Source organism: Falco cherrug, chromosome 9 (assembly GCF_023634085.1).
Source record: "Falco cherrug isolate bFalChe1 chromosome 9, bFalChe1.pri, whole genome shotgun sequence".
Lineage (NCBI taxonomy): Eukaryota > Metazoa > Chordata > Aves > Falconiformes > Falconidae > Falco > Falco cherrug.
This window is the reverse complement of record NC_073705.1, coordinates 51,441,262-51,467,004: the sequence shown is the minus strand read 5'-3', so window position 1 is coordinate 51,467,004 and position 25,743 is coordinate 51,441,262. Positions and strand designations below refer to the sequence as shown.

The 25,743-nt window shown below is 37.4% G+C and overlaps 1 protein-coding gene across 1 annotated transcript in view; it reads right to left on the bottom strand.

Moving 5' to 3' along the window:
- Positions 1 to 25,212, bottom strand: part of WDR11 (WD repeat domain 11) — a 46,258-nt gene extending 21,046 nt beyond the window's left edge. The window contains 13 exon segments of the mRNA XM_055720643.1: positions 96 to 202; positions 5,345 to 5,429; positions 7,234 to 7,410; positions 8,563 to 8,666; positions 10,553 to 10,671; positions 10,673 to 10,749; positions 11,714 to 11,828; positions 12,531 to 12,696; positions 14,617 to 14,803; positions 15,919 to 16,092; positions 19,758 to 19,911; positions 23,588 to 23,699; positions 24,982 to 25,212. Coding sequence (XP_055576618.1) covers positions 96 to 202; positions 5,345 to 5,429; positions 7,234 to 7,410; positions 8,563 to 8,666; positions 10,553 to 10,671; positions 10,673 to 10,749; positions 11,714 to 11,828; positions 12,531 to 12,696; positions 14,617 to 14,803; positions 15,919 to 16,092; positions 19,758 to 19,911; positions 23,588 to 23,699; positions 24,982 to 25,067 — 1,663 coding nt within the window. The 5' untranslated portion in view covers positions 25,068 to 25,212.
- Between the last annotated feature and the right edge of the window lie 531 nt (positions 25,213 to 25,743).

Below are 25,743 nucleotides of genomic sequence, written 5' to 3'. Positions count from 1 at the left end.
AAAAAAAAAAAAAAAAAAAAGGTCTAAGAACTTATGTTTGTCACTCCCCAGCAGATCTGTCAGCCTCTTGTACAAATGTCTTAGGAAATACTAACCTGTTGGTAGGTCCACCAGCTGCAGCTCATTCCTTACTAGCCCCAGATTGTTAGGTGTTGATGTGGCAAAGGAAATAAATCCAGTCAAGCTTATCCACTCGATTCCCCTGTCATCAGAAGAGAGTATATGAAGCATATTAGCCAAAATAATCAAATGGCTAGAAAAGCATAAGAAGCAGCTATACATTCACAACTATGATAAAAAATTACCAAATTTAAATTAAAGAGCAGCTTTCTTTTCAGACTACACTAGTTCTTGTCTGGTTAGAACACAAATTTCAGTTAGAAACACTGGCAAATTTTGAAAATATCCCTCACAGATACTCAGCGCTTGAGTGGACTATAAGCACTGCTCCGATTAAATCAGTGGTTTACTAGATGGGAAGCACTATCAAGTAACACAATTTTGCTGGCATACAGAAAGAAAAAAAAATATTAATATGGAGAGCAGGGTAGGTAGACTTGATTCTTTCAGTCCAGAAAGGAGAAACAAAGATGATTAAAAAAAAAAAAAAAAAAAAAAAGAGGCGCTGAACAAATTTCAAAGGCTATTACAAAACAGCTGAAAACCTGTTCGTTGTTTCTCTTCTTTTAGACCATGCCAAGGCAGCCCTGAACCACATTACCTTGAAGTGTTGCAAGTAGGTAAAGTTACACTGTGTACAACATACTGTCAGCACACACGTGTTCTAAGCAAATTCTTGAAATATACCACAGACCACAACATGACAGAAAGCAGCACTAGGTGGTCCTGTTCCAAAATGAGAGCGTCCTCTTGGCCCATTTCACACACACACTTTGTGCCAGCAAAAATTGCTAAGTGCTTTATCTGTGAAATAAATCAAGGAGCATAATCTACAAGAAAACTGAGACTGTTCTAATACATACATATGCCCAAGTTTATTTTAACACAAATAAAAGGATTCAGGTTCTCCTCAAATCCTTGAAACAGATTACTTAGGAACTATTTTCAGGACAACTAAGTCTTCTGTTACATCAATTGTAAAATCATGGTCTGTTTTGCAAGAACATATGTGAAATACGAGAGAGATAAATGACTGTATGTATTATTTACTGTCAGTAAATCCAACTCACGTTGTATTAACTAGAAGTTTCCTAAATGCAATGTAGATGGGTGAAAGCAAAAGCACTCCCATAATACTGCGCACATGTAAGTTACAGCCATATTTATCTTTATTTTTTGAGTTCAAGCTTTAAAAAAAGGGAAGCTTTACTCCTAAATCATCAAGTAAAATTAAAAATTTAGGACCCAGCCCTTTTCCCACCAGGTCCTATGAAAGTCCAACCAATAATTTCAATCAAAATGAAAAGTATTCAATTATTAACTTAAACGTTACAGGAATGATTGAATAGAAATCTAAAATTGCAATAACGTGTGACATTGCAAGTCTCCGAAGGGTCATAAATACAAGGAGCTTTCTGAAATGAAGAAATACGAATCCTGACACCTTTCTAATGTTTATCTATTATTCACCTATGTTTTTTGGAAATAGCAGAGGATACCCATCATGCATGGTTACTGCCAGGAGCTATTCACCATTCTCGTTCACAGACCTGAGGCATTTTCCATACTTCTTTCATCAGCTCAGATTTAACAGGACAGGCCCTTTTACTTTGCTGCTGGCTGGCCATCTGTCAATACCAATGGAAACCTTCAGAAACCCAAGACACTCATAACCAAAAGGAACCCTTAGCTAACTGCTAAGCTACCCTGAAACAATATAATATTTGTTATCGTCACACATGTAAACTGGGAATCTGCAGACAGTGGTTCAAGTTTTAATGAAGGAAACAAGTAATGCCTTCCCTATTGAAATAGCGTCATTTGCAAAAATTCCTCATAAAAGACATCTCTGTCTACTAGAATAAAGGGCTACACTCAGCTGTAAACTATTTCTCAGACTGGATATGAATTTCAGCTATTCTGTACTTTCAACTCGTCTCAGTTACTTCAGGGGTAAGATTCAGTTGTTTTGATTAATGTTTCCAATGCAAACAAATTACAGAGTGTACTGAAGCAGATAAAAACACAAATGACTTTTCTAGCTGGGAATGGATTGTTGTGGCTTTATGACAAGGCAGCTGCCACTCAAATTAATTATAAGAAAAAGAGGTAAAACTGGAAATAAAACCATACTTTAAAGAATACTATGTTAAAATCTGAATCATATTATCAGAAAATACCCTCAGTCTCCAATTTTGTTACTTAAAAATAATTTTCCTAGTACTTCAAAAGTATTTGTATGGTCTCCATGTCCAAAAGTGAACATCAGCAACGAATCAAGGTTTTCCTTTTTAATAAGGGGAAGGTTAAGAAAAAGAAATTACAGTTAAACGCTGAAAGTGGAGGTAATTGTATATCCTGTAATGGTGACTTCAAATTTCAATTCCAAATACGAGGATTTCACTGCAGCACTGCTTACGCTTCTCAGGCAACGGGTATTTACTAATGCACAGAAATAAAACCAGCACACCAGCACGTGTGTGACGGAAGTGGTAGATATTTTTCATTCATCTTTCTCTACGTGAAGCAAGTTGTTTTTAAGGAGGTGATGAATGTTTGCAAAGCAGTTTCCCAAAGCGGAGTCAGCTTAAATTCACCTGCTAAAACAGCTTAAATTCAACCACTAACATTTAGTTGCAATGCAGTAATTTTCAAGTTTTGCCTGCAGGCCATGCAAATTCTTGTTACAGTCAAGGAAATTTTAAAAATTAAAGCTGTTGCAATCTTGAACTTGCTGAGCTTCAGTGAAAAAGAATGAGAAGCCCTGCTCTAGTCAATTATCTATCTACCAGAATAAGCAAAAGTAGCAGTGAGAGGCATTGCAAACGCATCAGTTTCACTGAACTAGAAGTTACATCACAGGCATTTTACTTACATGTCTCAAATATTGTCTTCTCTGCATTGAAGGTGTATTAGCATCTCCTATCTTACCACAATAGCTCAGATTGCTCCACTTTGAAGACAGAACAGGTATCAGACTTAGTTATTTCATGGATCTTCTTATTCCTCTTAATAATAGCAATTACTTGCTTTTCTCTATCCTGAAAGAAGAAAGACTGACCTCCTGCTCACAGCTTCTTTCACCCAGCATACATGCTCTAGTCTCCTTCTGGATTTTTCCCTCACTTGCTCCTAGCAGTAGCCCGACTGACTTTTCCTTTTGTGTGCTCTGAAGCGTTTCTGCTGCTTCTCACCTCAGTCTCCTTATAAAAACCAAATTAAACTCAAAGGAGAACGATTTACTCACACAGATCTAAACAAACAGTGAAATAGCCAACTAATAATCATAAATGAAATGAATATTTCAGCGTTACTCACGAGTATGAACTATCTTAAATGGAGGACAGAAAGACAATTCTCCCTCCTCCTAAGCACAATACAGAATTGCAAAGTTTAAAAAAAAACCAAAAAACATCATGTAGCATGTGACTACATTATGTAGCTTCTACAAAAGAACACTTCAATAGCCAAAAAAAAATATGTCAGAATTGCTAGTACCTACACAATTCAGTGGCCATGGTTTTAGCACACTTGTTATGTACAGGACAGTTGCCATTCCAAAGACCTTATTTTTATTACATTCTCTTCTCAAACTACAGAGCGCTGAAAACTCTGCTGGCCTTGAGTTACGATTTCAGGTTATTCTAAATTACATACTAAAATAATGATGTTTGCTGAAGGTGTATTTTCAGGTAAAAATGAAATAGAGGCATTATCCAATCTATCTGCATTTTAGAGGTAAAATAACAATTCCCACTGAAAGAAAAACTGTTGCACTCCATGAATATTAATTAAAAAAAAAAAATCCCTCTGCCTTATTCTACATTGCTTAAAGCATTCCCGTGAGCCTGTAAAAATTATGTAGAAAGTCACTCAGATCATTAAGTACAGAATTGAGGAAATTAAAACAAGTATTTAAGACTTACCCAGATAACAGCTCACAGCTAAATAAAATTCACAATAATTTTAATTGTGTTCTAGAACTACCACTTTTACGAGGACAGTTGCTAAAAAGACAAATGTATTCTTTAAGTTTTTCAAAAAACTTTGGAAAACCTTTAGAAATTGAAAAGCCCAAACTAACAATACTTCAAATAATCATGAAGCCTAAATAATAGATAAAGAAGTATTTTTTAAAAAGCAGAATTTCTTCTGTCTCCCCATTTTAAATTTTTTTTTTTAATCTCTGAAATGTTATTAGTGGTTTTCACTTTGAATTCTATGACCTTAATAAGAAAAAAGTAATATCCTCTTGTGCTGCACGACAAGAAATAAAACGAAAATAATTTTCTGAGTAGGTAATGGCATGAAACCATAAAACTGAAATGGTTTATAACAGAAAGGGACAATGTTGACTAATCACACCAAACAAATATACTGAATAATTTGGTGGTAGATTCAAAGCAGGTTTCCATAATGAATTCCTAAAGCTATCTATTCTCTGTCACCTGTACTTTTCTTAACATTTTGTAGAATGAATAGTAAAACGAAGACCTTAACCTGAGGAAGGCTTCATGCCACAAGTCTGATACAAATTTTAACTCATATTACTACCAAAATATGTTTTATTTCCACAATTAAATCTGTCTGGAAATATGTATCCAGCAAGCACCATCCTGAGTATCTTTGCCATTAGTTATCCAAAAAGTTATGCCATTGTCTACACACAAACACACAGTACAACAGCTTTAAAACTAACCCTGTGCCTTCTGAGGATGCATAAATACTGAGTCCTGTATTCAATCTTTATAATGTTTCAACAATAAAATTATTTTTACTTCGGTTAGGACTAGAACTGTCTCAATAGCAATTTCAGCCCCAAGGGGGCAAAGTAAATAAACCCTGGCGTACAAAACAGAATTATTTCAAAGAATGCAATCTATGAATCATAACAGTTATAAAAATAAGACACTGTAATAACGTTTCTTGTCTTAAAAAGACTTCTTTGTACTACAATGGACTCAAGAAACGAAGTAGTTGATATCCATCCTAGATCAGCAGGCACAGATACAATTCTAATATTTAGTTCAATGTAAGTTTCACTGTGATTTTGACAGTGTATTACTGCTTATATATTGCAGAGAAACTCTTAGGGTTTGTTACTCAACAGGAAATTTTCTTGAGCATCACTGACAATGAAGCAAGACTTGCACATTGCTGGTACAATGTTACATGTTTTAGTATTTGTCTCCCAGAAGGATTATAGAAGGAGTTAAAATCTTACTTGACTTCACAGGAATGGATGCTTAACTCTTTGTGTAAGAGTCCACTTGTAAGATGAAACACCAGGACAGAGCCATTACTTGTACCTATAAAAAGTGATTTTAGAAAAAGAATATTTACACCCATTTTATTCTTCTCTTCTGTAACTTAGTGCAAATGCAGCATTTACAGTTGTTTCTCTCGGTTTATTTTTAAATATCTTTAACTATTATATTTTACAATTAAAGAAGTATTTTGATATCTAGTGCTTAAATCCCGAACATTAAACTCTCCAAGGTTCTCCACAGCCAGTGATATCCATTTGGATCAAGACATTTTCCTGAACCTATTTGTAGAGCCTGTAGAAAATCTGCTTATTCTTGCATTTTCACAACATACCCAGCTGCAGGAAAAAGTAATGTTTCTTTTTGTTTTGATTACTCAAGATCAGGAAAATTATTAATTGCTACCCACCAATAATCCCAGGGGTGAATATTGGGTAAGTTTTACCAAATCATTAAAGCAATTCTGCTTTCTCATCCCTGAAATAATGACCTCTTTCAAATTACAAATCAATAACTAGTAGCTATGACCTTTAATAAGATCAAAACCCTCCAGAAACACCGAAAGTTACAATTTTCTATTAGACACTGGGAACACTTACTTGTTCTTCTCTTTTTTCTTTATATCTGTATCAACTTTATTAAACACAACAATGGATACTTAAAGAGCAATTCAGGTACCTTAAGTGTAGAATGTTGCATACCTTGCTGTAAACGTTCTTTATACCTACTGTTAGTTTCCTAATCTTATTATTTCACCTGTTTTAACAGCCACAGCTTACATAAAATCAAAAGTTATATTTCAGTAGCATCACATCATGTAATGATAGCTTGCCTACATTTTAGAACACAGCTACTGATGGTACTTTTAGCTCAGTAATAACTGAAGTACTACGAGAACTGCGCACATACATACATACATGCATTATTATGGTGTTTTCATTACTGGAGTGGGATCCTCTTTGTAAGCTCCTGTGTAACATTCATCTTTGCAATACCCCTGTGCTCCATCCAAAACCCTAAGGCTCCATACCACAGGCAACCTTAAGAATAACAAGAATCTCCCAAGTCTGACTTGCAACAGTCAGTCTTGACTGGGCAGCTCAGAATCAGCTGATATCTTAAACATATCAGAAGCAGGTTTCAACAACCTAAATCTGCAAGTCTGATCTGAGAAACTACTACGATCTTTAAATTACAGCATCTCTGTATCTACAGTTCCAGTCTGCTGACTGCAGAGAAAGACAGCAACCTGTATCGATACACTGTGAAATCCGTGGTCTGAAAAGGCATGCCAGAAGAATCACACTTAAATAGGGAGAACTTACAGTTAAAAATCAGGTGCTCACTGGCAACTATTCTGATATCTAGAGGAGTTCAACTACATTTGTAATAAGACAGAATAGATTCATTCGGGGAAAATTACGTGCTTTAAGTGTAATTTTATGAACTTACACCAGAACAAAAATACAGTCTCTATGAAGCTCATTTACTTACTCTAGCAACACAGTGCTGCAGAAGTCCATATTTATTGGTGTTTAGAATGAAGTGAAAGCAGCACTTAACCAGAGTGTGTCAACAGACCAATATCATAGTAAATGAAAGGATAAATACAAACCTGTTAATATATTGCAATTCTTCAAGTAGCATTACTTAAACCCTAGACAGAAAAAAAAATATCCAAAGGCTATCACGGATGCAAACTAATACAGTGGTTGCTACCTGTGATTAGTTACAAAGGATCAAAAGACAGATTGATTTGGATTTTTTCTGTATCAGTAACTATACTTGTATTTTATATAGAATATATGATTTTGAAAGCCATGAATAACCTATTCAAGGCACTTACCAACAGCAAGGATTGGTTCATACTGTTTAATATTTTTTGTTGTAAGAGGTGGGCACATACGGATAGCAAATGGAGGCAAAGGAAGTCCTGAAAGAAGTCCCGTCAGCAGAAATTTGAGGTGCACTTCTTGCAGAAAAGAGCTCTTTAACTGTTCTTCTCCAGCAATTGTGCCTTGCCCTGCTTAAAAATTAATACTTGTTAGTATTAAATTTTAATCAGAGGTGTTATGGAAAGTTATCAGACACAATATAATAAATACTACAATAAAATAAACAATAATAAAAACTACAAATAGCCTAACATATAAAATAGCAATGTTTATTTAAAGACACATTCCTTCCTGTTGAACTTTTGGTGAAACTTTTTGGAAGACTGCACTTCTAATTTCTCCAATACTAACCGTCTTCCCTAACAGTAAGGAGAAAAAAAAAAAAAAAAAAAAAGGAGGGGGACGATGACGACGACGGAGTAAGTGCAATAATTTCAGTCTTCTTCCAGAAGTCAAGGGTAGCTTTATTTTTTTATTATTAGACCAATTCAAAAACTTATGGAGATACAACTCCAAACAGTAAAAACTGAGTGCAATCTACCACTAGAAATACAGTGAATTTGCTCAGATACAAGAACACAGATGGGCACAAAAAAAGATTTAATTCCACTGCTGTACACCACCTGCAGTCAGGAAGTACAGGTAAGCAAGGTACAAAATAACAATAGCTATGATGTCAATGACTACAGGAAATGCAGGTAAGAGAAAAATCATGCCCTAAATGTCATTTTTAAACATAAAAGATAAAATGCGAAAGAACCTGCCACAGTGGTAAGCTGCCTGCAGTGGCTAATACAATTTTTAATAAAAGCAATCCCAAATATGCACCTTTGTATCTTTGAGCAGCACTACTCGCTTTTCCAGCAAAAATTAGTTTTAAAACATAGCAGTAACCATTATCTTTATGGAACATTTATCAATATTGAAGTGTCAGATACTATCTAGATTTCACAAAGATAGGATGCATCACATAAATTCTCTTCATCCGTTTAAGATTACTTTCAAAAAATGAAGGAGCTTTAGTCAAATTCCATTTGAAATTTCTTTTTTCTTTCCTCAGAGAAAATGAACTTTGAACATCAGTCCTCAACACAAAATCCTCAAAAAGATTAACTGGATAATTTCTTTAGCAAACAGGAATTCTTTTCTTTCAGATTTACTATTTAAATTGCATATAAAATAATTCTAACATACATACTTCTCAAGTAAGCTAAGATCTACAAAATTATTCAAAAATCCTAGAAATGGGCAGCAGTAATATTAGCGAAAGAAATTCTTACCAATCATATTGTCTAACGAGAGGTCTGGAAGTTTATTTTGGAATGCTCCTACAGGAATTCCACAGAATGAGACTGGGGAATACAAAGGTGATGCACTTGAACTGCTGTAAAAGAAATGAAAACAAGATCTTAATACAAACTGCATTGCCTGTTGACTTAGGTCCTTGACTTTGTTTTTCCCCCAGGTTGTTCTTTCAGTATTCCTACCACTTATTACTTGCACAATATTTTAGGAAGATTATTCCCCCTATCAACTTCCATGAGCATAATGCACACAAAAAGGAACAATTTACAAAACAACTTTAATCTTTCTTAGAGATATTTGTAAGTAACAGAAAAACAGATACATCCCTTGCTCTGAAGCGAGCATTGAATGAAGGCTTTTAAATATATTGTGTATTAATATGCTGAGCTATGTTAATCAATACAGCTGAGCACCAATCATAAATATTTTGACATTTAAGAACAGATTCCCAAACTTATGGAACAGTTTTTGTTAACCTAGGTAAACTTCTTATGTAAGTTCCAGATGACGACACCCGTAACTGAAGCAGTGCCTTTCACCTAAACATACGAAACACGACTGCCTCTGCATATACAAAGCTACAGCAGAAACTTAATGGTATTACCTACGTTTAGAGTCTTGCGGGATATCTGTGCATCAAGGGCTTGTGTTATTTTTTCCCCAATGAGGGTGACTAGGTTCCAGCACATCTCCATCTAAAAGGGACTCAAACAGCCCTTGCAGCATTGGCAGTCGTATCTTGCTGGGCTGAGGGCAGGTCTACGTCATAACAAAGACCAAAGACCACTGACTGCACCCAGCTGTACACAAAAATGCACTTTAAGGCACATACACAGCCTTTTTTCTTTAAAAATCACACTTTAACAGACTTTGAGTTCCAATTTTAATTAAGACCATCAAATCCAGCAGGATCAAGAGCCAACAGAAGAAGATTCCTTCAAAATCCATTACAGCCTGTGCCAACTAGAAATAAGCTTTACCTGTCAGTACAATTCAACCATACCCAGAACCTTCTAGACTCAGTAGTTCTTATATTATTATTACATTTTCCCTGGCTATATAATCATGACAAAGATCAATTTTTTAGAAATGGGTCTAAGAATACAAGTAGTAAAACCCAGCAACATATGGATCCTAAAGAACTGTCTTGGATATGCATCACAAAGAATGCATCTAACAGTATTTTTGTAGAACACCAAGAATAAAAACATTAAATGACTGATAAGCAACAAAGGGATCTACATTGACAATATGGTTCTACTGTCATTTAAAAGCGTACTAAGAATTCTTTATTTCTTTTATGGCAGGAAGTTCTTGATTTTATTCAATAATACTTTAAAAGTTTATTGCAGCTGAACAACCTTAATACACCGAATGTTCAAAAAACAACGCTACTTTGTATAGTATTTTTAGAGACCGCTCAAAATATAAAACTCTAAAGGTTTTGTATATAACAATATTTAGACCACTGTATTCCAGCCACCTGCCGTGCAGCCTCATATTGTGCCGTGTCAAATTCATGCATTATCTAGCAGAAAGCCCTACTAAAAATTTAGTCCTTTCAAGACTCTCATTTTGAAGTCCTTTCATGTAAATGAGAGGGAAGATCCATTCCTGAGGAAAATTATGCAGTCTGAAGAAAGCCAAATGAGAAGAAAATGTTTCCCCCAAATAATATGAACATTCATTCTATCTTTTGTTTCCTTATTCCGATCACTTAGTATGGTATTACTTTTTAAAGAAAGAAGAGTAAATAAGTTCCTTAACTTCCCCAAACCAAGGGAACTAACCTATTTCTATGATGTATTTTGTTACTATTCCTTTCATTCACACAAATGTATAGCACATGTCACAATACCATACACACAAGGACATCACTGTTGCTTTTAGAATATAATTAAATATTACACACCACTTGTTAATATAACAGATGGAAACTTTGGTAAGAAAAATAAATCCCATTACCTGTTACGCACATTTCTGCCAGAAATACTGGACTTTAACTCCCAGATCATTACCCTGCCATCACTGACTATGAGAGCTGCAGAGTTCTCATTCACTGGGCAACACACCATACTGAAGGGGCCGAACAGTTTTTGTTACTCTGATAGCATCACACTGACTTCTTAAATCATAAATCAGCTCCTGAACTGGGTCTGGATCTGTAACATCAATGTCCCACAGGGGACAAACAATTAGAGTGGAAAACATGTGGACGTGATCAATCAACAGAGGTAAATTTGCAGCATGACTGAGTTCTTTGGTTGAAATCCACGTGCTTCCTGTGCAACAATTAGGAAAAACAATCAAAAACTATACGCTGTTCATCTTGCTGTACACAACACAGCTCTGAAAAGTTCTCCAAAGTGTAACTTAGTCTTTAAAATCTCTTATTCCACATCAATCTTGGAAAATGTACAAAATTACTGTTTCATCTCTGGGCAGAAAGTGCATCTGCCCTCCACAATCCAAAACTCATTTGGTTTATTGGTAACACTGGAAACAAGTAATTTAGCTCACTAGAAATTACCGAAGTGTCAAAACCAAAGCGAAAAAGCCAAACAAACTCTAACCAAAAAGAAGGACTTTTTTACATTTACAGAACTATGGTTTGTCTTCTTTTTTCCAGTCTCCTCCATTATACTTAAAAGGCTATTCTTGGTAACATTACGTAAAAGAGACAAAGGTTTAATAATTTAAATTTTAATCTTTAAGCCCATGTCTTAGTTCTAAACTCAATTCTTCCAATTGACCATGACATCCAAAACCTTGTGTTTCCTTGAAAAATATGGTTTTTTCTGAAAGATAAAAAGAAAACTCTAATCATCTTGTATCTAAAACATTCTTGTATATGTGACTGTTAAGCCACTTCCATAACTGAGATATTATTTAGTGATAAAAGGATTTGCAGGATATTAATATATCTTACTTTGTACTAAATATCTGAGAAGTCAAAAACAAATTTGGGAAAGCACAGCATAAATTTAATTTAATTTATAAGAGAAAAAATACCAGAAGGGCTGTAACTCACTACCCTGTATGAAGCATGATGGTTAATATTGGTATTAAAGTATTAATTAAAATGCCTCAAAGTTCACTTCTGGACTTTTTTGATACAAAACTTACCTGGCTCTTCATTTGGAGTTCCAGTTATAGTGCAGTTTGATCTGCGAACTCTTAAAGTTATACAACCATTTTCATGTAGGCAAAATAACCCATCACGCTGAAAACAAGGAATTACCTAGGTAAAGAGATACTACATTATATTCCATTATCAAAATTTTATCCTTTGCAAAGTACACTTGCAAATGAACATGCAATTCCCGATGTATATACAGGTCAACAAAGAGTTACCATTAATGCAACATTTCAATGATTTCTTTAGCTATAGTACTTGTGACTAGAAGTCCATTAATTTGAGAAATTCATTGAAAGTTTTTGTTTTAATCATTTGCTGGTTTGGGCTTTGTTTGGGTTTGGCCATTTGTTTTTTTATAAACACTGATGCACTCCTACATACTCCTTTTAGCTATCACTTTTTTAAAAGAACAACACTTTCTTTTTTGGCATCAGAATTCACGATTCCAAGTGAATAATGATGTATCAGTAAGACCACAGGCTAGACTTAGCTGTCTAATTAAGCAAAGGCAGATGATCAGAGATCTAGTGTTAACTTGTGCATAAGCAGCTTCACCACCGAAGAATGAAATGTCCTTTTTCCACAGCACTATTTCCACACCGGTAACTTTTGTAACACCTCAAAATGAAGTGGGTTTGCTGCAGACTTCAGAAAACTAAATTAAACAATGCTTGGTTTAGAGGACCTTTTTCCTCCTGATAAGCTAACTCCTTGTCACCCTCTAGAACTAATCAGAGGGTCACGAACTCGTATATCATCTTAATAAACTACCACAATGATAGAACCCAATCAAATTTTCATTACCTGTAGGAAAGGCACACCTGTTCTTTCAATTGCAATCACACCCACTGTCTGATTCACTTCCAAGTCAAGAATCAAAATTTCTCTGGGATACAACAGCAGCATGTAGTTTCTTTTGGAAGGCAAATAAGACAACTGAAGACAGTCATTGAGTGTTACAGATTCAGCACTGTAAAACATCATATATAAAATTTAATCAAGTTGTGTCAACAAATACGTCAAGTTCAAAATAAAATTAACAGTACACATTTTCCTGCAACTGCATTTTTTCAAATATTCCTTATTTTGATCACTAGGCAACTGTAGGTTTCAATTTAATTGCTACAGCTATAGCAAAGCATCACTGACCTTCAAGATACACACTCTGCTGACTTTTGTCTAAATAAGATTATAAAATAGTTTTTAAAATAGTATGTGATTCAAATGGAAGAAGTGTAACTCTTGCATATCTCAAATACAAACCAATTCAATTATGAACACTGCTAGCTGCAATGACATTTACTGGTATTCATGGGAAATTACTCTTAAACATACTGCTGAGTTCAATTTTTATATTATTATGCATATTACTTTATTTTGAAATGAATTGAAGTAGCCTATCAAGAACACTAGCCTTCAAAACTCAGATAAAGTAGCAAAGAGCAGGAAAGTTCATTATTTTGTTGAATGTTAACAGAAGATTGACTGCAAGGTAAAGAGGTTCATTAGGTACATGCAATCCAATGAACTGTACTTAAGTGACACTGAAGAAAACCATTCTCATAACTGTGCTCAGTTCTGAAAGCCTCTGAACTCATTTAACGTATCACACCTTCCGAGTCGTGTTTTTTAATCTCCTGATTCTACCACACAACTAACCCCCCTACACAGTTGTATCTCCTGCCTTGCTTCAGAAGTACAAGTCCCCTTTTGTCTGCCATCACCTTCCTGACAACCTCCTGCTCCTCTTTCCCCAAAGTTCCCCTAAACTCATGTAAAACCACATAAATCATTGCTGCTATAATTATTCTTCCCTTTTTCCCATTCTAGTTTTTTCAGGTGTTCCAGATGGAAAAGGAGGGAGAAAAGAAAAGACTATCATACCTTTGGCAATATTCACATACAACTGAAAATGCAGTTGGCAGAATGCAGGGAAATTGTATTTTTGTGGATTTGGTGTTACTACATAGCACATATAAGGCTGAAGCAGCATATGTACTGTCTCAGTACTTGCAAATCATGTGTTCTGTCCAATGCAGCATAAATCAGTCATTATAAAACACAAAATGACAAGATCAATGCCATTAACTTCACAGGGAAATCACAATTCTTAAATGATTACAAGAGGAGGTATCAAGTCTTCTCTCCAGTTTGCAGTTTAAACACCTTATTAAAACAGATTATAAATTTCATAGCTTCACTAAATTTTGGTGTCAACTGCTAACTGATAATTAGCTTGTTCTCACATTCACTAGAGGTTTGAGAAATACTTGTATTACTTAAGTAGAAGATACAAGAGGAAAAAAAAGAATTATACTGGACAGGAAAGTGGCCTAGAGAATTTCTAACAAAAAAAAGTGTATCTCAAAACACAACAACTTCAGTTTTAAAAGGTCAGAAAATACACAAATAGGTATGTATAAATTCTATTTTTATTTATACACTATTAACTTAAAAACCGCCTCCCTACTGCAGTATCATCTACATCAGAATGACAAACTCTTCTCAGGGATCTGTACTTACATGATTTTTATTCTCTTATTATATCCCTTCTCATTCCACAATTGAAACTAATTACATTAGGCCATTTTCAACATTTTTTCCCCTAAGAAACTCGTTTCTGAATTTATACCTGCACGAAAACCTGTTAGTGAAGGGAGAACATTATGGGATTAACTTATATACAATATACTGGGATGATACGTCTATTTTTACAAACAGAACAGGATGAATGACTGTCAATGTTTTATTCTTAAATAATGTCCTCACCTAGCATATCTATCTGCCTAACCCAATGAAATTTCTTTTTTTAAAAACTAATTACCTCATTATATATATAAAATATGTAAGTATACAAAGCATGATCTGAGAAGAAATATTTGCAACCTACCTTGGTTTTTCGTTACTGATCAAGATTTTTACTTTATCAAGGGCCTTTTTGGCCCCTGTAGCAGCAGCCAGCTTGTTGTGAGAAGGACTGGAGTGGGGACTAGAGATGTAAACTTTCTTCCCTGAGCTGGCAGGAGCTTTGGAAGGGGAGAAGTCAGAGATGAACACTATTCCTTCACTGGTGAGCACTGTACCAAGAAAAACAATTTTTATTATAGCAAAATGCAATCTGCAATTTGATTGCGACATTCCATTTTAATGAAATTTTGGTGGAGATAAATGCTAATAACTTTAATAATACTGTATTAGGTAGAAAACTCTTAACCTGAGACCACTGGCGCACTCTACTGAAAAAATGGTCATTACAATTAATTAATATCCACAAAATTAAATCTTTCAAAATTAAATCTATACTAAAAAAATACTGTGAGGATTACTGGCAGAAACCTCTTGGTTGCTCAGAACAGTTATTCTCTCTCATCAACTTTTTTTTCTTTAAGCTTCACAATGCAAATAGAAGGCAGGGTTGCCCGTATCAGCTACATCACCAGTTTCGTTCTCATGCAGAACATAGCTTAAAGAATCATTAACTTACATTGTTTATGTTGCAGCATAAAGATTCAGCTAAGCTGTAAAGACGGAGCTAAGATTTTACTACACGTTTATAGAAGGTTGAACGATATGACAGATTTTTGAAAAATACAACTACAAAGCCTCAGAACTGCACTGTCTCATTACAGATCAGGACTGATGAAGATTAATTAAAGAATAAAACAGTGACTCTTACTTCTCTTGGGGTTTTTTTTCTGCTAAAATGTGAATAAATCTGCACTACATCCCCCTTTGATGTCTGAATTGCTTCTGAAATCGATGCTCACATTGTATTCCTTTAAAAAGAAATCCTTTTTGTTGAAAAAAGTATTTATTTTTTGTCTACTCATCTCACTCTATATTCCCCCAGCATCCATTCTTTTCTAGCTTTTTATGTCAGTTTAACAAGCCTCTCTGTACTTGGCTTCCTCCAGCTCCCTACCTACATACTTTACACCTTCTTTTGTAAAGTCTCAAACATTTCTTTTCAGAATTCTAACCTCTCTACTCATGCCTACTTTTCATCTCCCCTTTACACAATGGCATCTTATTTTAGAAGATTCTACACTAGCCAAAGACTCCCGTCTTTGTTCTGAAACTTCTTCTTGGCATTGATGACATTATTCTCTCCAGTCCATTACTTTTCATCTCAATATTAACATTTTAGTTTAACATTTTTCCTGGTCACATTATTTTATACATATAAACTTACAAGCTAAGTGTGATGGATCAAAGGGGTCAAATGAAAAAGACAGGATATTTTCAGCATAACTTTTCTTCCACAGTTTGGTGCCTGTGTCTGCATTCCACAGTACAATATAGTTAGGCGGGTGAACTGCAAGCAGTAAATCTCTAGAAGCATCTTGATTCCACAACCACTGCATGTCTGTCAAAAGAAAGAAGGAACAACAGTGAAATTAATTCTCAAAAAAAGCCTGTTCTATTTTAAAACTATTCTTCTTCTGTAATACCCCACCTTTAATGAAATGAACAGTGACTTGCTAGTAACAAGATACCTCTATTTCACAATTCTAAAAAAATAAATTTTTTTTACGGCCTGAATTTCTGTTTTTACCAAGCAGCAACAAACTGGGTTACACACATCTACCCACATGCACACAACCCACACCCTCTATCTGAGGAAGTCAGATCTTTTCAGACAGTGAATTCCTACCTGAAACAACATACCGCACTGCACAGAACCACTGTAGAGTAGAAACAAAAGAACCATGCACCATCCCAGGTAATATCTGGGATGACACCACAAACGAACCATAACGCCATCCGAAGTTAATATTTGAGATGGTATCAGTATTGGACCTGGAAACAAATGTCTTCTCCACTTCAAATACTTTTAAACAGAGTCTTAAGTTCAAGAGTAAAACGAAACGGACTGTAAAGCATCATCAAGCATACAAGTACAGTGATTAAATGCTAGGGTCAGCCTGAAGAGGTCTGGTCACCAGTTATCATGGCTGGGCATCATTTAAACATTCCAGATAAATGGACATGAAATACTAAGTTTTCTGTCAGTAAGAACAGTCAGAGATGCCTCAGTGACTTGAAAAGAGCTGTCTTAAAGCTACCTGCATGCTCCATGGGGCAGTACTTTAGACAACAGAATGGGTCACCCAGGCAGTGGATGAAGTCCTCCCAGTCCAGCTCCTACACTCACTGCCTGATCCCACCAAGCCACACCTTCTCTACAGCATATTCATATGTATTTAGATACCCAAAAAACTTAATTCCTGAGCTGTTCCTCTGTACTATCAATTCAGCTTTTTCAGAGCTGGGAAGTGCTCTTCACTGGATTTCATAGAAAATAAATAAATAAATCAGCCATGTGTGTGCTAATCAGCTACACCGTAAGTTAACAAAAGGTTAACTCCTCCTCAGCTGAATGCTGAGTTTGGATCAAATAAAGAGTGCCTTACACCGATGCACTGCTTTTATCCTCACTGAAACAGTGAGGCTCCACCCGTTATCCTACAAAGCTCTTACAGGTACCACACAGAGAACCAGCAGGTGACTCTGGTGCTCGATCTCTGTATTTGCACCATTTTCTACAGGCTTGTAAAAAGCCAGAGGCCTCAGAAATGGAAAGGAAAAGAATCTGCTTTTGTTAGAGGTTATTGTTGAATCAAATCAGGGACTGAGGACAGAACAGAATTTTAATTCCGTTGCTTACTAACTTTTTTTCTCACCCAGCAGACTGGAAATTCTTCATTGGGTCTGAAAACCTAGAGAAATCTTCAAATGGCATGGTCAAAACTCCACCAAACATTCAGTGAACTGGTGTCAGGAGTAAATAAAATGCAACTTATAAACACACACACACAGAGAAATAAAATAATTAATAAAATCAACTGCAGTCAACAGAATAAATTTTCAGTGTCCCACTATCAGACTTACAATATTGCATCTACTTTCACAAGATTTATAAAAATAGAATAAAATTAAACCCACTTAATCTCATAAGTGGACTTTCATATAGAAATCAAAAATAAAAAACAGGTATAACACAATCATCATCACAAATTTTTAGAATAGTCCAAATAAACTATAAATTATTCTTAGAAACTCATTATGGTAGTTTCTCAGAGGGAAGGGGGAAAAAAAAAAAAAAAAAAAAGTGTTCTGAATTTTACTTCAGAAATAATCTGCAGGCATACTGCTAGCATAGACAGCAGTAGTAATAAACAGAAATCTGGAATATGCAGCAGAGCGTGTAGATGCTGCTGTACTTGCAGAGTTATTCCTCCCAGCTAATTCTGAAAGAGCCACTCTGATGCTGGCAACAGTCCACTCGCTGCATCCGCAGGTTCTGGAAACGTGACAGCCACAATAGCACAGCCACAAAGCTAACCAGATGCCAGTGCCCCAGCCAGCTCCTGGTCCACTCTGTTAGAACTGGTTCCAACAGACAGAAAAGTGCCTACCACAAGTAGGTAGAACCAAAAAACCCAAGTGTTACAACAGTAGTAGAGTACTTAGTACCAACTACAAACTGCACCTGTTAAAGCAACACTAAAAATGGTATTGAGTGCGTGATGCAGCAAGGAATGAAGTCTAGATCTTTTGATTCCCTGTTCTAACGACTACCTTATCTTTTTCACTGATGAAGTAAAAGATGCTAACGAATGAAAAGGAGCATCCGATGGACAACACCTTGCTAATAGACGAGCACAAAAAAAAGCAAGCAAAAAGACACTCATTATTCCTCTCCAATACATTCTCTTAATTGTGTTACACGTGGTCAGTGGCTACATTTTCCATTCTCTCTCCTTCATCAGACCAACTAAGATAGTACTGACTTCTGTGGCAGGCTTCTAGCTTCTAGAGATTTCTGCCTCTAGCACAAGCAAACATAAATCTTCTATAGCTTACATCATAAATGCATAGCTCCTTTCTCCACGCTTGTTTGTTTGTTTTGGTTTTTTTGTAGGATTTTGTTTGTTTGTTTGGGGTTTGTTTGTGGGTTTTGGTTTTGTTGTTTGGGGTTGTTTTACTTCCCTCAGAGACTTGTGAAATTCCTGAATGAGATCACAATTTCTTCTCTGGTAATGGGATAAAGAATCTCCAAACATCCACCTGTCCAGAACTGCTCGCATAGAGTTTATTGGATATTTTTCAGACCTTCCCAGCTGCACTGGGCTACCACCCACAGAACAGAATCAAAGGACGAGAACACTACCACTAGATTTTTTCAAATGAAAGCCAAACTCAGTTATTTATACCATCTCTAAATTTCTTTTTTTCTCTGGACTGTTTATGTCCTCACCATTTACATCTACTTAATTACACTGAACCTACTCAAACATGTCATACTCAGTTTCAAGACTTCATAAGACCAACTCCAACGTGAAACCTACCTGATTTACAACTGTCCCCTATGCAAGAATTTACACAGTACCTCATTCTTTCTCCATTTCACTTTTCACATCGTAATATTACTATGCACAGAAAAGCCTCCCTGCTGTTGTAAATTTGACAACTGCACAGATGCCCAAAATCCCTGTCTCTCTCTAGTTACATTGCAAAGGTATGTTAGCATGATAATATATTTGATCAGAAGTAGCTACATAATGAACGATCTAAATAATTGTCAAAGTATACGTGCATAATCAAAACTATCAGTATTACATTGCTGTAAGTTAAGAAAGTACTACACCACTACAGAAGGCATTAACGTTCAGGTGCAAACTGCACTACATCGCCAATTCAAAAGCAGGTTGAGGTGCCTGACACTAAATATTCCTATTTCAATCAACAACATTAATAAAAATAGATACTTTTTTTGCCACATTTTTTGCCACTTTTTGCCAATCTTGGAAGGTATTACCATAATGAATTAAATCTCACAGCATCCATCTGGGAAACAGTAAATCTTACATTTACATATAAAATGAGTAAACAAACATACAGGCAGCTAGTATCCCACCAGTAAAATTTAATGGCAGAACTGAGCACAATCTACAAAAGCTAGGTGATGGATTTGTACACAATGCACCATAAAGTAACTTCCATACAAACAACACGCACTATCATTACCTTGAATTGGTTTCGCGTGTTCTTGTATTTCACAACGAGCTGTTCCTGTTGCCACATCCCACACAATTATTTTTCCACTAACATCAGCAGAAGCTAAACGTAAAGAATACGGAGAGCAAATATTGTGATGGTAATTTTCTTTAGCCCATTTAACCTGAAGATACAGATGAAAATTGGTCAAAGGCGGCAAACATATCTAACAAAGATACCAAACTTCACGTTTTTCAGATGGATACACAAATAACAATTAACTTAACAAAAAAGCGCAGTAATAGTTAATATTAATAGCATCTCTGTGAGCATACCTTTAAGCGATCATGAGTTGTGCAAATTTAAGTTATGTTGTAACTGTGCTGCGTGGCTGATGGTTGGTATTTTCAAATTACATAAATCAACAACCCTTGTTCCTGATGGTAACTAAATCAATCCGTAAATATATGCTATATTTATAAAAAGTTTACACAAATGTTTATAGAGGAAACTAAATGGCAATGTTTAAGGCTCTGTGGGCATCCACAAACCTATACCCAACGATTTCCAAACAAATGCAAGGTAAAAATTTGCCACCTAACTTTCATATACCTCCTAAACCATGTTGTTTTCCTAATCCATCAAATATAAATGTATTACAGTATTGGGAAGGAAGGTTAGTCTTTAATCTATGTGTTATCTCATGCCACGCTATTGCTGACATCTACTATCTTTTTTGTCCTCAGCCTGTTGCCCCCACTGATTTTTCTACATACCAACTTTCTGGTTTGGGATTTCATGCTGCACAGGCTTGCAAGTTGGAAATACTTATGAAAACTGTGTCTTAAAATTTGAAACATTGTCTACATTATAAGGACATTATAATTAATGAGATTATAAGGAGATAACACTGACCTCTTCCTGATCTATTCAATACAGACTTGTTTTGCTTTCTGCTTTAAAGGAGAACTTCTGCCCCTAAGAGAGACTGAAGACAGTAACAGAATAAAGAAGCCTTAATGCTAAGCTAATGGGAATTTACCTATTACAAAAATGATGCTGTAGATCGCTATGTGTTGTCACAGTACCAGACCAGAGAAACAGTGAGGCCAAACACAAGACTTTTTGCAGATATTGAAAGCATGACATTAAAAAAATACAAATAGAGTTCTCATTAGGCATCACTAACTTTGCAACATAAATTAAGATTTATAACGACATTCAGAGCACTGTAGCCACCTTTGTGCTACATCCTAGTCACACCTCCAAGATACGCATCTCAAAAGCCTAGCAGAATAAATTAAACACAACACATGCACGACAAGCAATCTTCATAGAGCTTTAGCTGTAAACCCAAACCATGTTTCTACCAGAATAACAAAGAATTATTGGGAAACTCTCCTCAACCTGCAAATTTCAGTTTTGCAGTTCCTGCTTCCCTGCTGTTCAAAAAAAAATTACCCATAAGGATACCTATACGTAGCTATTAAAAAAAGGTAATTGTAGATACCTACAAAGCTATTTATTCCTCAGTTAAACATATATTACTTTGAAGCAAATTCCAAGTCTGGAAAACATTATTTCCCAAGGCAGGAGTTGTCACCAAATTATGAAAAACAAAAAGGAGATCTTTACACTATCAGTCTTAACCACAGCTCAGGTGGAGGTATCTTAAGCCCCCTTTCCTTACTGCAGTCGCACTGCTCCAACAGTGTCCCCACACACAACTTGAACCTCTGCTACAAGAAATTATTTTCTGACTGTATTGGTCACTGCGAGTCTACTCTCTACCCTGACTTCAAAATACAGCAGCATTTGTCAGAAACAGGAACCAGAGGCGAGGTTTTTAGTAACTGTATTTTTTTACAATCTATCTCACCTAATTTATAATGCCTTATTATCTGTTTATTAATACACTGAAACAGACACAAATACAATTTCAATCTTCTCATTTTTGTGATAGATCAAAAAATTCCTCCTGTAACTAGATTTTCTTTTGTAAAAGCACTCTTTCAAGTACTCTTTGTTAAGATTCAAAAAAAATCAGACATAATCCACTCCGTACAAACTTATCAGTCTCCCACAAACACCCTGTGGACAGATGGACAACTAAAGATGGATCAATTTTCAGTGAAACCACGACCTATTCCATGCACAGTTATGACAGCCAAAGGCCAGGAAGTACTTCTAGAAAAATAGTTAAATGGACTGCAGAAGAATTATGGAACAATTGGGTTTTTATTACAGATTCACGTGTGTTGAAATTCTTCAGAACTGGAAAGTGGGGTTTTGGGGAGAAGACCACCAGCAGACTGAGCCTGCTGGCGTGAACCTCTGCTACCAAGAGTTTAAGTCAGACATACACAGCAGACTTCTTACAGATCCCCTCCAATTTATTTATGCTGTTAGCACTTACAAACGCTTAAAAAAAAGTTAGGAATTGTACAAAATTTCTCAGAAATGTAAAGGTATCTGCAGTGTTCATGGCCTTATAATAACTTCCTCATATAATGCCTATTTCTTAAAGTAAAACAGAATTTCACTTCATTCTTCCTCCTTACAAATTACTCTTTTTCTTCCAGTCTATTTCTATCAATAAAGTATCACATAGTGGTTTTGAAAAATTATCTTATAAATTATATAAAAACTATCTGGACTCCAGCATTTGGCTTCCCATCGAAATAACGCTGCTTCTCAAAGCCAGTGAATGTAGCTGAAGCACATTAAAATATTATCGCTACATGGACCAAAAACGGATTTTGCGACAACTTATTATCCAAGCTAAGTGAAAACTTTAAAACACAGTCACCACTACAGCTGCTACCTCTGTACCACTTACATTTTCTGTTTTTTACACAATTACAGACATTGGAATGGATATGTTCACCTTAAAGGGCAGCTTGAAGACAACTGAGGCTACAGGCATGTTTACCCAAAGAAGTTAAGTTGCCAGAAGGCAAGCAAAAGTATTGATTCACAGTGCTGCTCATTCTCTGTGGTTGCTGTCATGAACACACCTTTGCTCTGAGATAACTGAGAAATAATCTCTCCTTACCGAGTCAAAGAAGTTGCCTAACATTTACCACCAACGAATTCATAACAGTGACAAAAGCTGTAAGTTGAAAGCAATGTTTGGGCAACCCTGAGAACCCCCAAACTTCACAGAAAGATTAGGGTACCTACACAAACATGCTGGAAAAAATCAGTTTTCAGTCCTTTGTGATGTTTCAGCATTATTTTTAAACATGTCACAGTACACAAGACTCAAAAAACAACATAAATATATCTAATTTGAAACCTAACCCTTCTACCTTCCTTTTTTGCCAGTCAGTTTAAAAATTCTCTCTAATCAAATAAAATTCCTTAAGCTTAAATTTTAAACATTTTTTATTGCTAAATACATGTTCAATTTAGTCTGCTATTGTTTCTTTCCTATAGGTAAGAAGAGAAGTAAAAACTTAAAAGTAACTTTCTAGTTGAATGGTGCACTGGTTACCCACACAACAGGAACGATCAGCCAGGATATCAACGAAGACATTCATTTGATATTTTGTGATGTTCACTTGAAATTCTGTCACATGAAGAGCTTTCTTGGAAACATTTCTGTCTGTGTTCTATAATGCTACCAAATGTTTCTGTATATTCTGTACCTTCTATGAAGGTATACAACCAACCTCAGCTCGAATTTCAGCATGTAAGGTTTGATTTAGCTGTAAAAGAGATCATGTAAAATACAGACATGTTACAACAGATTTTATGTGAAAATCAAGGGCAATATAATGTCAAGTATTTACAGTGATCTAGAAAAATAATACACACACCAGAATCAAGTAATATACCTTAAAACACGTACATCTCACCTTGACAACGCTAGCTTTGTGTCTTTCCAAGACCTGTAAAGTCTGAGCAGTATTGGCATCAACTACCAGCACCAGAGAATGACATCCATATGCAATCAAACCTTGCCAGCCCCTAGGAAAGCATGATCATCATCAAAGAACAAAAAGCACTTCACATCAAGAACGAGGCTTTTTTTTATAAGTTGGTTGCATGCTACTAGACACAAACATCAAACAGTGAAAATTATTTAATAACATAAAACTCAAAAGTATTATAAAATGCCATTGCTGCACTATCTGTTGAAACATTTGCTGATGGAAACCTATGCCACCGCAAAGCATCTCTTTGTGTCCATCTATAAAATCATCTTCTGTAGATTTAGGACTTCATATTGGAGTTCAGGAAAAGCATTCCCAAATTTTATATATAAGCACGCAGGTAAGCTATATATTTGAAATCATATGATTAATTGCATCTCTCTTTTTTTTATTTTATTGAGACAAAAAGGAGCATGTGAACAATGATACAGTAATTACAAAATCTGCTTAGGCCTGACTTCAGGAGAGGTTACTGCGGCCAGAGATGACAATTATAAAATGATGGTGGAGTTCAAGCAATGGCAACAAAGGAGAAAACCAAAGTTTTAAAGTAAGAACTTCAGAGTACTTCAGCGTTCACTGCTTTGCAAGCTGACAAACCTAAAAATTTCAAAAAAATGACTTGGTCCAGCTCTCAATTTCTTGCCCTAAGATTCAGCAGCGTTAGGGTAATGCTTTACAGCACAACTGGGTGAGCTCATTGTTCAGAGCAAGGAACACAAACCCCGAGGTATGTACTGGCTTTGCACATCAAGCCTCAAAAACAACAGAAAGGCAAACCAGAAGCTGCTCTGATCTGTACAGTTCGCTGCACCAACGAGACCTCTGCCCGGTGAGGCAGATGCCATCGCCAGGAGGGAACGTTCTCCCCTAGGGCCGCGGTTTCGCTCATGCCCGAGCCAGGCAGCAGCAACCCCGCCCGGCCCCGCGGCGAGGCCGGGCACGCAGCAGCTCGCACCGTGGCTAGTGGGACGGGGCTCGCCTCGGCCACAGCAGCACAAAACAAGACCCAAGTGCCTGCGCTGGCCACCGCTGCCCCCGCCGCCCTGCTCGCCCGGCAGCTCCGGGCGCCGCTGGAGCCTCGGCACCGGGGCGTGGGGCTGTGCGAAGGGCCCGGCTACCAGCGCGGGCTGGCGGGCGGCGGCAGGAGGCAGAACCGGGGCAGGCAGCCGAGAGCGAAACCCAGCCCGCGGCTGAGGCGGAGGAGCCGCGGGGCGGCCCCGGGAGACGCCGCGGGGAGAGGCCGGGACCCCGCAGCCGCCCCCCTCCCCTCCCCGAGCCCGGCAGACCGCCCCCGCCGCGGCCCGGCCCCTCACCAGTCCGCCGCGCCCCTGTTCGGCGCGCTGAGGGCGCCCGTCAGGGTCCGCGCCGGCAGCTTGATGTTCACCGTGAAGCGCTGCATAGCGAGGCCGGGGAGCGCCGGGCCCGCCGGGGCAGCCCAAGCCCGGGCGGTCGGTGGCCGAGCAGCACCGCGGCCCTGCCGAGCGCCGGCGCGTAGGAAGCGCCGCCTCAGCGGTGCCGCCGGTCCGGCCCGCCGTGGTCCGCCGGGGCCCCGTGGCTCGGGAACGGCAGTTCCGGCGGCGGCCACGCCCGCAGCTGCTCGCTGGGCCTGCGCTAGGCCGCGGCGGCCCCTGCACGGCGGCGGCCCGTCGTCTGGGCCACCGGCCCGCCGTGTCTGGCTTCCAGCCCGCCCCACGGTGCCTGCGGGCAGCGCCAGGACAGCCACCGGGGCCAGGGGACACGGGCTTTGCCTCGCTCGCTTTAAATCAGCAGTCGGGAGGGAAAACACGCCGTGGGGCTGCGGGAGGCCCCGTCTGCCTTGGCTGAACAGCTCCAGGGAAACTCGTGCTTGATGTCGGCCTGGGACGCGGCACCCGTAACACCTTGCCGTGTGAAGGGCTCCCCAGCCATCTCCAGGTGCATGGGTGCCGCAGGAGCCTGTACTAGAACCAGAGAATTTAATTCACCATAGTAATTTCTGGTCCAAAGTTACCTCATAAACGCCAGAACTCAACAGCAATAGGCCTCAACGGTATTCACTGTGTTGCTGCAGCATCCCTCAATGGCAGCATAAAGCG